This window comes from Trifolium pratense, linkage group LG4 (genome assembly GCF_020283565.1).
Source record: "Trifolium pratense cultivar HEN17-A07 linkage group LG4, ARS_RC_1.1, whole genome shotgun sequence".
Lineage (NCBI taxonomy): Eukaryota > Viridiplantae > Streptophyta > Magnoliopsida > Fabales > Fabaceae > Trifolium > Trifolium pratense.
In genome coordinates, this window is record NC_060062.1 from 59,975,891 (window position 1) to 59,987,632 (window position 11,742).

The 11,742-nt window shown below is 30.7% G+C and overlaps 2 protein-coding genes across 2 annotated transcripts; both read right to left on the bottom strand.

The window, feature by feature from the left end:
• Positions 1-954: 954 nt before the first annotated feature.
• On the bottom strand, positions 955-4,422 carry LOC123924547 (Golgi SNAP receptor complex member 1-1-like). The gene is made up of 5 exons (XM_045977490.1): positions 4,213-4,422; positions 2,552-2,791; positions 2,230-2,397; positions 1,907-2,020; positions 955-1,348 (listed from the first exon to the last, which is right to left on the bottom strand). Exons 1-5 carry the CDS (start codon positions 4,255-4,257, stop codon positions 1,235-1,237), a joined length of 681 nt encoding a protein of 226 aa, XP_045833446.1. The 5' UTR covers positions 4,258-4,422; the 3' UTR covers positions 955-1,234.
• A 1,966-nt stretch (positions 4,423-6,388) lies between these two features.
• On the bottom strand, positions 6,389-10,376 carry LOC123923456 (aquaporin NIP6-1-like). The gene is made up of 5 exons (XM_045976142.1): positions 10,012-10,376; positions 9,372-9,596; positions 8,959-9,153; positions 7,363-7,424; positions 6,389-6,826 (listed from the first exon to the last, which is right to left on the bottom strand). Exons 1-5 carry the CDS (start codon positions 10,249-10,251, stop codon positions 6,619-6,621), a joined length of 930 nt encoding a protein of 309 aa, XP_045832098.1. The 5' UTR covers positions 10,252-10,376; the 3' UTR covers positions 6,389-6,618.
• Between the last annotated feature and the right edge of the window lie 1,366 nt (positions 10,377-11,742).

An 11,742-nucleotide genomic window follows, 5' to 3' on the forward strand; every position in this document is an offset into this window, starting at 1 on the left:
TCTTTCAAATCATTATAATATAATAAATATTATCTTTTGTGTTAATCCTCCAGTTTCAAGGGAAGAGATTCGCGGATTCAAATTTGGCCGCGTGATAATTTGTTTTTTTGGTGAAATTTATTAATTCCTTAAATCCAATTACTTTGCTAATATATAAATTTGTAGAGGTCGGCGGTTTCCCACTTATTCATCTTAAGGAGGAAAATTATGACCAGACAACTTGACAAAAAAGAAGAGTCATCATATATATTAATCAAATAGTTCACATTCTTATTCCTATTTTGGATTTTTTTTATTTTTTTTTTTACAGTTTGAATCCAATTTTCTGAAGCCACAACATGAATTATTATTCGTCTTCAAAAAAAAAAAAAAAACATGAATTATTATTCGTGCGAAACAATTTCAAGATGCATCCCTACTGTCTGTATGTCATGAAATGGCATTGAGAATTGAGAGTACGAGACTTTTTCTCCACCTGTGCAAGATAAGATTTCTTTTGACCAAAAAAATGAAATCATCTGAGAATATAGGGAGAAGATTCATCTATTCAAATTATGCATTTGAAAAAAACCCCAAATTTGCAGGTCCAAATAAAAAGTTATCGGCAAAACTCACACAAACTAATTATTGAGAAGTAAAAAATTACAAGTTCAATTGTTCAAACCTGCATATCAAATGTTACTACACATATAATTTGAGTTGTATTTTCAGACAATTTATATAGTACGAATGTGCACTTTCAAAAACATGGATATTTTTAAATAGTATGGCCATAGTGAAAAGGTAGTAGTGCCCTTCAAAATATTACTTGCTTTCTACGCCTTGTCGAGGTTTGATTTTCTTTCCTCGTAAAAGAACCTTCAAGCCTAACCTAATGCAACATGTTTGATTGGAGTAAGGTATTTTAAACCAATCATACCCCAACAATATTGATAGAGTTCGATAACCATTACATTTTAAACCAATTATCAGTATGTACTAAACCCACGATAAAATCCAAAATTTACAACACTGCGCATCAATCACTTGCACTAGACTCAAATTGTCTTAACATGTGCTCGTATATCTTTACTCAGCATTTGCTTCTGATACAAGGATAAACAACCAAATGAACACATACAATAACACTACCTTGAAAAAAACTCGTTTCAGTATTGCAAAAGCTATTAATGGTATCCAACAAAGGAACACAAAATGGTTTACAGAAGTTGAGCACCCACCAAAGTATACAACCTCATTTGGTTATCCAGTAAATCAAAATCAGAAATGTGCATACAGATGCAACTAGGGTAAGTATAAGGGTATCCATTGACTTTTTTCGCTTTATTGACGAGAGTATGTTATTTACCTGCAATTTTATTCAAAGTAGTACATTAAATGAACAAAATTCAAAACAGCAGGATATGGACTCCCTACAATTGGGAGATGCAGGAAATATGTGCTATCAATCTTAACCATTAAAGGTTTGTTTGCATTGGCTTATTCTAGCTTATCCACTGACATAAGCAATTGTGAAACTGTTTGGGAGAGCAATACGTTGTTTCCAGCTTATTTTCTCATAAGCTCTCCAAGATAACTTATGAAAATAACTTAAAGCTTATATTAAAACAATTTATTTTTATTATCTTTTGCGATAAAAAATAACCTATGCATAAGAACTTATATGATAAACACGTGCTATAAACTCGTAAATTGTTAATCCAAACAAGGTCAAAATCAAGATCACACAGCTCAAATTTCGAGCTTCTTTTTTTAAATCCAATTTATTGTCATTGAAATTTATTTCAACTTTATTCCATATCATTTTTTAGGGGGTAGTCCTTATTCAATTTCAAAAAACAATATATGAATGGCCAAAAGGAAAATGGTTAAAATGCCAAAAAATCTGTGATTATAAGAGTCATACCGTAGGGAGGCGACTGCTCACGTTGCTGAGCTTTGAATTGATGCCACCAAATGTTGAACGCTGGAAGACAAGTGCCCCTAGTGTTGCTTGTGCTTGTGAAATTACATTGTCCACCTGCACCACAAGGAATAAGAAGAACAAGAATACCGTTTCTTGCATATGAAAATCAGATTGAAATTCCAAAACATGGATTTTAGCATTTCTTGCATATAAAATTCCAAAAAAGTTCATAGCTAACATAACAATGTGGCTAAAGCATTCCACTTGGAAAAATGGATTAAAAAGAAAGAAAACAACATTTTATATTAGAAAATATGACTGACATGTCCAGTATTTCGACTGATAGATGCATGCTCTTTTAGTAGTGTATGCTGTTCAGATTCGCCACCGTCTTCCAAATCTAATCTTGTCCGATCAAATTCTTTAAAATTGTCTAAAAGAGAAGCGTGTTCTTTCTTAGCTCGAAGACTTGAGCGAAGACGGTAAAATTCCTGCGGTTCAATTACATCTAAGCTTAGTGCATATACTATTAACAAAACCAAATAAAAAATTACAAATTTTGGGGAGATCATAGAATTGAACAATATAATTCAATTACAAGATAAAAGCAAGAAAAAACAAGCATCTGAACCATTCATTGAATACCTGAGTGATATCTTGAAGAATTTCTTGGTGTCTAGTCAAAGTGTGAGAAACCATATCTGAACCACCAGATGATACCAAAACGTGCATCTGTGAGTTTACTTGTTGGAGTTGATTTATTAACCGCTCAATCCAAGACTCTACATCACTCTCTGTAGCGTCACCTTTTGTTGAAACATTGGTAGAAACTAATTTACGATAAGCACTCATCTGCTCGTCCAATTGAGCTTCAAGTTTTCTTGCCTGCAAAGATTGTGGAAAAACAATTCTGCTATCAATAATTTGTTTTCCTTGTCTAAGAAATTGAAAATATTTGAAAACTAGGTAGCCGCAAAGGAAGACAAAAACAACTTGCACAAATGCACCTTCAAGCTAATTAAAAAAATAGTCCAACTCCACGAGTCTTTTTTATCATTATTGTGATGATGATCAAGTCATATAAATGGCAAACACAACACCTCATTGGCAATCAAAATAGTTCAATAAACCAACCATTCTTCCAGGATGCGGGACTCAGCATCCAAGAAAACTATATTAAACAAATACTATATGAATTGCATGTTTGAATATTGTAAGAGCCTATTGAGAGTCAAAACAACAAAACTTTATGTAAGCTTTCAATTGCAACTCGCGTAAATACTGATGCTTAGAAAATCATATAAGTTGCAACAAAAGTTACCATTCTAATGCATGAAAGTTGTTTGTACTTTGTAGACTGTATGTATTATCTTAACTGTTCACTGCCAAAATGCACCTATATAAACCAAAAGCAATAACACAATTTACAACTTATCTGTTTAGTCACTCAAAATCACTTCTTAGTTTCTACTCATCATTTGATGTTACCATGTTGGAAACCACACAACCAAATTCCTACATCATCTTTGATGACTAGATTATCGCAGAGGCAGAACCAATCTCTTGTAAGTACAATAACCCTGACAGGTACTTCTATATAATATTTGTCTGACCCAAATTCACTCTCTGTAGGTACACAATGCAAAGAACTTTATTTTCCAAACAAACATTAGGCACGCTTCTAATCAGACAGTCCTATATACCAAATCAAAATGAACCTAATCAATGAGTATTAAGTGTTATGTTTCATTCCACTTTTGCAGGAGGCAAAATTGATTTCAAAGCCGCAGAATTGATTTTGACATGTTTGGATGCTAGAATTTGGAGTATTTGCCCCGAATTCATTGTTTAACCACTTTTATATGAATGTTTTCAAACATAGATGACTTAAAATAAAACTCACTTTTAGCCGGAATCAATTTTACATAACTAACTCGTTCAAAATCAGTTTTTGTCATCACTTTTAGCCACTAATGTAATGTTCAAAATCATTTTTCCGTAAATGTATCCAAACATAAAGCAGTTTATGTTCAACTCAATTTTAAGTAAAATAAATTTTACAAAATCAAATTAATTCAAAATAAATTTTTATCACCACAAAAACAAATGAATCTTTATAAAAACCTAACAAAATCATGTCGAAAGCACATGGATAGAATATGATATACAATGATGAATTCCCAATCAATCAAATCACGACAAATAGAAAAATCGAAACTTTGGCAAGTAAGGGATTCAAATTGTGCATAAAAATATCAGTTACAGCATTAAAAAAAATAATAAAAATGAAAGAAAAGAATTGGAACCTGTTTTCGAAGAGAATCCCAAGAAGTAGGTAACTCCATCTCCATGGCTGAAAATGAAAAATTGAAAGTTTGAATCGAAAGAAAGAATGAGTAATGAATGAGATTATGATGAAATTTTTTGGGTTGTTTGACGATGAAGACAGGGCGTCTGCTCCCGCGGCGACAAACGACTTGGTGATTGCTTCTTCCCTCCTCCTTTTTATGTATTATTATGAGTTTTAAATGTAGTTTAGGATAAAATAGTTTATAAAAATATAATTTTCACTTGTGTGAATTTATAAAATAATATAAAATTTAATTTTATACTGTATAAATTGTTTACATAAATTCAAAAATAAGTTAATCCGAACGAGCTTTTCCTGTATTTTATTTATTTATTTTTACGGTAGAAAGAGATTAAAAACATATTATTAAATAAAAAGAGTTTGCTTACTTTCTAATGAACAAATTTGGATCTAACCTTTTGTCAAAAAAAAAAAAATATTTGGATCTAACCTACTGCTTTCTAATTAACTGTTTTATAATGTTTGTAAGAATATTTTAAGAATTCACTCAAAAAGAATTGTTGTGATTTTTAGTAATTCATAATTAGCATTGTTTTCTTGGTAAAAATATAATTATCATTATTATAAATCATCTTAATAAGTTATATTATTTTTTTATAAAGAAAGCATCTTAATTCTTAACTATGTGTAGAAATTTATATATGTTAAGTTATAGGATTATATAATTATTTTGAACCATTTTTGTGCAAAGATACATGTTATGTTTGGTACAATTAAGAGATAGCGGATAACTAATAGTTTACGGTTGAAAAGTTAGTAGGATGAAATTATGGTGGTTGATAAATTTAATTGTTCTAATTACAAAATGACATAAAAATATATGGTTAGTGAGTAGTTATTATATTTTTTAAAAAATAAAGACATAATAAATTAAAATAATAAGGGTAAAAATAGGAAAAAAAAATGTAAAAAACAACTATAAGTTATAAGTTCATACGCATGGTTATACTAGACTATATGAGATATAGAGCTTAGTTATCGATCAGTATATTTCGAGATCAAGAAACACAATATTGAACTATACAAGGATGACATAATTTATGCTTCGTGATCAATATAGATATTGAAGGCAAAAGAGTAATTATATGCACGATCTTTATTACATAATAGTTTCGTCATATCGCCTAACATAGAACATACATGTGAGAAAATAAATAAGTAGGGACTTCTTATTTAATGGCTTAACTACACATTTGGTCGCTTACGTTTATTTTAGGTTTCAATTTGGTCCCTTACGTTTAAAAAGTATCAATTTGGTCCCTTACGTTTATTTTAGGTTTCAATTTGGTCCTTTCCGTCAATTTTGTCACTAACACCGTTTGAACAGTACACGTGTCAGTGTGTCCAAGTGCCACGTGTCAGTCCACATGTGCAAATTGACTGCCACATGTGACAAAATTGACGGAAATGACTAACTTGAAACCTAAAATAAACGTAAGGGACCAAATTGATACTTTTTAAACGTAAAGGACCAAATTGAAACCTAAAATAAATGTAAGGGACCAAATGTATAGTTAAGCCTTATTTAATTAGTAAAATTGTAGAAACACAGTACAATGTAAAGTAGGATGTGTTTGAATGAAATGCAGTGCACCATGTGATATAGTGTGCATTAATAAATCTATAAATAAGACTCATTAGGACGCATGTTTCTTATCTTAACCATAAGAAAATAGAAAATCCTAATTATAGTTCTCTATTCTCTCTCAGAAAGCACCAAATTAAAATAGTCACTTTCAACTTGTATTTGAAGGAACTCCATGTCTTGAACAAACTATAAGGATAAATTGGATAATCTCAATCTCATAGTAAGGCCTCAAAAGACCATGAAGTTGCCACTAGCACAACTCCCTTTGCATCTCTAAAAGCAGTTCTAACACCCCATTTCTTGTTAACTAGAACTGCAACATCTATATTTAATTTGGATTTTGTATTCTTAATTATGATTTTGTTTTCTTGTTTCTTTTTTTTTTTCCTTTATCTCATGCAACCAAATTCAAACTAATTAGAGGTTTAACTTTAATTATTATTTGATGCATTTGAACACAAACATATTGCAATATGTGCATATATATGTAGCAACTAGTTAGGGATGCATGCATCAATTGCAGTACTCAATCAATCGCTCATTATTTTTATTTTATTTTTGACAACACTTCTTTCCTAATTACAAAACTATATCGTGTTTAACTATTATCATACAAAGATTTTTTTTTTCCTAAAGACAAAACCCTAATAATCCAAAATTCGCCAACAGGATAAGTAAAGTCAGACCAAAAGAAATATCATCCAAAAGTCGAACATAGATTCTTCCAATGCAATCTTTGGGATGAGTATGTCATCATCTTCTGAAGCTTCCAGGGGCAGAAGAGTCTTTTACCTCAGAGTTAAATTCTTCATCATGGAGTTTGACGGCAGTGTAGGCACCTGCCCCAGCTAGTGCACCAATAATAGGGGCTACGAGATATATCCATAAGCCTTTGTAGTTGTTTGTAGCAATTGCTGGGCCTAATGTTCTTACTGGATTCATTGAACCTCCAGTTGCAGGCCTGCAGTTTATACAGTGTGGAAACAATAAGTTCATGAATTTTTCTCTTCCCAGCCCCTGTATTTTTTTTTTCTACCCCCATTTTTCCATTTTTACCATGAATGTGTTTTCCGAATTTTTTTTGCATTGAAAAAAACTTTAGAATGTGTTTTCCGAATTTATTGATCTAAAGGTGAAAACATATTTATACATGATAAAAGGTTTGTTTCACTTGTGCACTATTAATTTTACCATAATTGTTTGATAATATAAAAATCTTTACATTCACAATGCATACTAATTAGATCTAGGAGAATGTTAACTTGTGCCCTTAAGGCACATGTTAAGGAAGTAAAAATAGAAATTATTAAATGCTAATTTGTGCATTTTGACTTTGCATTAAATTTCTTGTATCATTAAATGTTGAATTTCTATTTTGGTATATCTTATCATGTGCCCTTAGGGCACATGTTAACAAGATCCTTAGATCTATTGTATAAACATGAATGTGATTATAAAAATAATAACAATGACACTGAAAGTTTGGAAAATATATACCCAGCTATGAGTATGTTGAGCATGACAGTGGCTCCCACCGCGATTCCCGCAAGCTCACCCACCTATATATATCATATCATGTTACCACAACTCATAATCCAGATTAATTAATTCATAAGGAGGTCCTTCGTCAAATAATTAAACAATCATACGAAGATCCATATGTATAATTTCATCTACTTTCTATATACTTAGTGAGCATAGTGTTTTGAACAAACTAGTTATTCTATTTTTGTTTTTTTTGTTACAAGTTATAGTATTCCATTATTTGGTGCAACATGTAAGATTCCAAGTCCTACTTGTTAATTCAACTAGTACTATAGTGTATAGAGACAAATATCTCACTGCAAAACATGTAGATGCATGTTCATAAAGTAGTGATCACAAAAGAACGAATTTTATATATTCATTTAGTGATCAGGACAAAGGCTGTTGAGATATCTTTTCCATTATTGACTCTCATCTTAACCTTTTGGATTTATATATGTGGCTCATCATGCCTCATGTACCCTGCTTTGTCTTGGTCGAATCTTTTTGGATTGCATGAATATTAGTCAATTTTTATTATCAAAATTAATTATTCTTCTTTATTTGTTTGTATATCTGAAAATAATTCACAAACTAAAATTGGAAATTTTAAGTGAAACTCAAGTTTTTTTTTTCTTTTTTTGGTAGAGAAGTGAAACTCATGTCTAGTTAATATAATAAACTCCAGTTAATATTGTTAGTTGAATTAAGTCTTACCTTCTTGAAAGAAAGAAAAAAGTAGAAGAAAAATAAAAGTCATAACATATTTGCAAATCATAAAATGTGTGTTTACTTATTTGATTTGGTCTAACATACACAAATAAAATTAGGGTCTGTTTGGTAAAAATAAGCTATAAGCTAGCTGATAGCTGATAAGCTAGCTGATAGCTGAAAAGCTAGCTTATAGCTGATAGCTGAAAAGCTAGCTTATTGAAATTAAAGTGTTTGGTAAAATTAGCTTTTAAAGTGGTTATTAAATATAAAATTACATAATTGATAGTGGGTAGTTTATTTTTTAGAGTGAGTAGTTATTAAATTAAAGGGTAAAAATGGAATAAAGTGTAAAAAACTATAAGCTATAAGCTCAAATGCTACTTGAAATAGCATCTGAAAAAAAGCTATAAGCTAGTACAAAAAACTTGTTACCAAACACCTCTAATTTTTTGAAACAAGCTTATAAGCTCATATAATAAGCTATAAGCTAGCTTATTTGTGTTACCAAACAGAGCCTTAGTATTTTACCGTACACAATTTTTTTTATCAAATAGTCAAGTGACTAGAATTTCACCTTTTAAAGTAAATAAGTAGGATTATCAAAGTTAGAACCCTAGTCCCTACAATAATTGGCAATGTCCCTACCAATTGATACAAAATTTACCTTTCTTGTTGCCCCGGATCTGAGTTCATCCTCATACTTTTCTAAGGAAAGATATGTAAACTTCGACAAACGATTGTTATTTGAACTAAAATTTGAATTTTTTAACTAAAATTTAATAGTTATTTGAGTTGAATGACTCTATTCCTAAAGTTCTTATAATAAAATATGTACATGATAATATATATACTTACAGCTCTTGTGTCGGTAGCCACAGCAGTGACAACAAACATGAGATTAAAGCTTATAATAAACTCTAAAGCAAAAGCTTGGCCATATTCAACTGAAGGAACCGTCACTCCACCATTCATGAATGGATGAAAAACCCCTTTCAGAGTATATGATGCACATATTGATGCCAGAACTTGTGCACCAATATATAAAGGCACCTACAAAATTAATTCACAAAATTAAAAAGCTTATACTTAGTAAGCAAATATAATATAAGTACTCTTTAATTAACATATGATATATAGAAGAATATGAATAAAATAATTGATCGATATAATCACATGTGTCGATGTAATGTGGTACGTATCAGACAACAGACACATATAATCTGAAGGGTGGAGAAAGAAAAGAAAGAAGGCAAGTTAATTTTTTTTACATTTTTCCAAGGGAAGTGCTTTAATGCTGCAAAGGAAATGGTGACAGCAGGATTGAGATGAGCACCAGAAATGTGACCAGTTGATAAAATTATGATCATAACAGCTAGTCCAGTAGCTCCAGCACATCCAATTAGTGTCTCTGAGTTATGTATCTTTTGGTTCACAATTGCAGTGGATATTCCAGCAAACATTAGAATGAATGTGCCTATAAACTCTGCTCCAACCTGCAGGTGTAATTGAAACCAAGTTTGAACTTGATATAATTGTTTACATATATGCAAGATTATAAATTCAAAAATAAATACACAACCGTTATTTGAACTGCAACATCAAGTTTTTATATATATATATATATATATTTTAGATGAACCGTGAGTTTGATAAATTTACAGTTTGTCAGTATTATAGATAAAAATAGTTAATAGCATCATAGTTTTTATAAACGTTACATTTTGAAACTTCTACAAAAGTCACGGGACTACCGTGATTTGGTCAAACTAATTGTGATTATAAATATGCAATGTATTCTTAACTATTAAGGTCGTATCAGCTGCATTTGACCGTAATTCTCGATGATATTAAAAATTACTTTGCGAATGTGATTTCAATTATTGTACATGTGATTTCAATTAAATGTACCTTTTTAGCAAGAGGGACAGGAGGAGGAGGCAAAGAGCAAGAGACTTTAGGTAAGGCACCATCTTCCAAAGTCCATTCTTGAACACTAAAACATTTCAAATTCTTGAGGAGTGACTTACTTCTACTAACAACAGAAGCATTTCCATTTCTCTCAGATTTGAAAGCACCAAAAAGAGGAGCACCAGGAGTACCTGGTGTTGCAGGGGTAGAAGGTACTGATGGGATTTCCTCATTGTCCATACTCTAAATAATCACTTCCAAATTAAGCAGAGGTTTGTAGTGTAGGGTAGACAGACAAAGAGGCCTCGAGATTGATGCTGAAATTGTTTGTCTTAATATGTTAATTGTGATGAGAGTGCAAAACTAAGGTAACATGTATATATAGAAATAGGATAGGTGGGGTAGCAATTCATGTCTTAGGAAGGTGGGTATGTTTTTTTTAGTTTAGTAGGAGCTTGATGACTAAAAATTTCACAAAAATGAATAAGTAGAGTGTTTGGGGTTGAAACATCAATCAACTCCTGCATAATATAATATATGTGATGTCTCTGCCAACTGAGGAAAGCTCACGAGAGACACAAAGCTAAGCTCAAGGTGGGTATGTTAATGTAAATAAAAGTATTTTATATATTTATTCATGCAATTTATTTTTTTCATTTTATTATTCAATATGTATTTCTTTTTATTCTCTGTATCAATTACTCTCCCCCATCTTCCTATTGTTTCTATCTTCTACCCTCTCCTGCTGGGATCACGATATTTTCACGTTTTTTTTTTGTTGATAATCACGATATTTTCACGTAGTTTCACGGAGTAGTTAATCTCATATTGAGATCGTATGATCAAAATTATTTTGTTTCACACATGAAACGATTTAATTCCCTAGTTAGATTTTATAGATTAATACTTTCAACTATAAGATGAATCAAAGGTCGATCAATCTCTAATCGTAGAGTTGATAGAAGATTCAAATTTCTCACTTTTTCTTCATGTTTCATTGTCTTGTATAAAAAATGTTAAACTATATTACCATATAAGGATTTTTAGTTTTTTTGGTAGAATACGATATATAAGCATTTTATTCATATATAGTGTAAAAATTCAGTCATTCATGATTACTCGATCATTGTTTTTGGTCAAATAATTACTCGATCATTTAATGTTTAATTTTCATCATATCTAACTTTAAAGTCATATAAATTATGATTTGTGAATTGTGATTGATTAAATAAAGATTAAGATGCCATTGTATAACTATTTTTCACATTTTCTTAATAAAATTAATTTCTTAAATATTGAAATGGCATTTATCAATTTTATTTTATCAAGTTAACTCCTTAGAGACAACAATCACAAAGTTCATTCATACTCATAAGACTTCTATCTAAGAGGACCCATCTTAGTTACACGTGGGCACAAACCCAATCACATGATAGTCTAACCCCATTTCTCACTCCAAAGTCCAAACTCGTTTATAATTTTTTCTCTTTGACAGGTCATGTATAAATTGTTAGTACGTTAATTGTTATGCTACTTTTTTCTTTTTTAGAGGACTTGAATCATGAATCTTCATCTTCTTAACCCTTAGTTCAACCAGCTCAATCGATTGAACTACTCATCACACTCATTTTTGGTAGGCACTTCACATAATATATTATATTAATTACATTTGTTGTTATTGTTCACATGATTAAAAACAATATATGAGATAGAAGTTATTGAAAAGAGTTG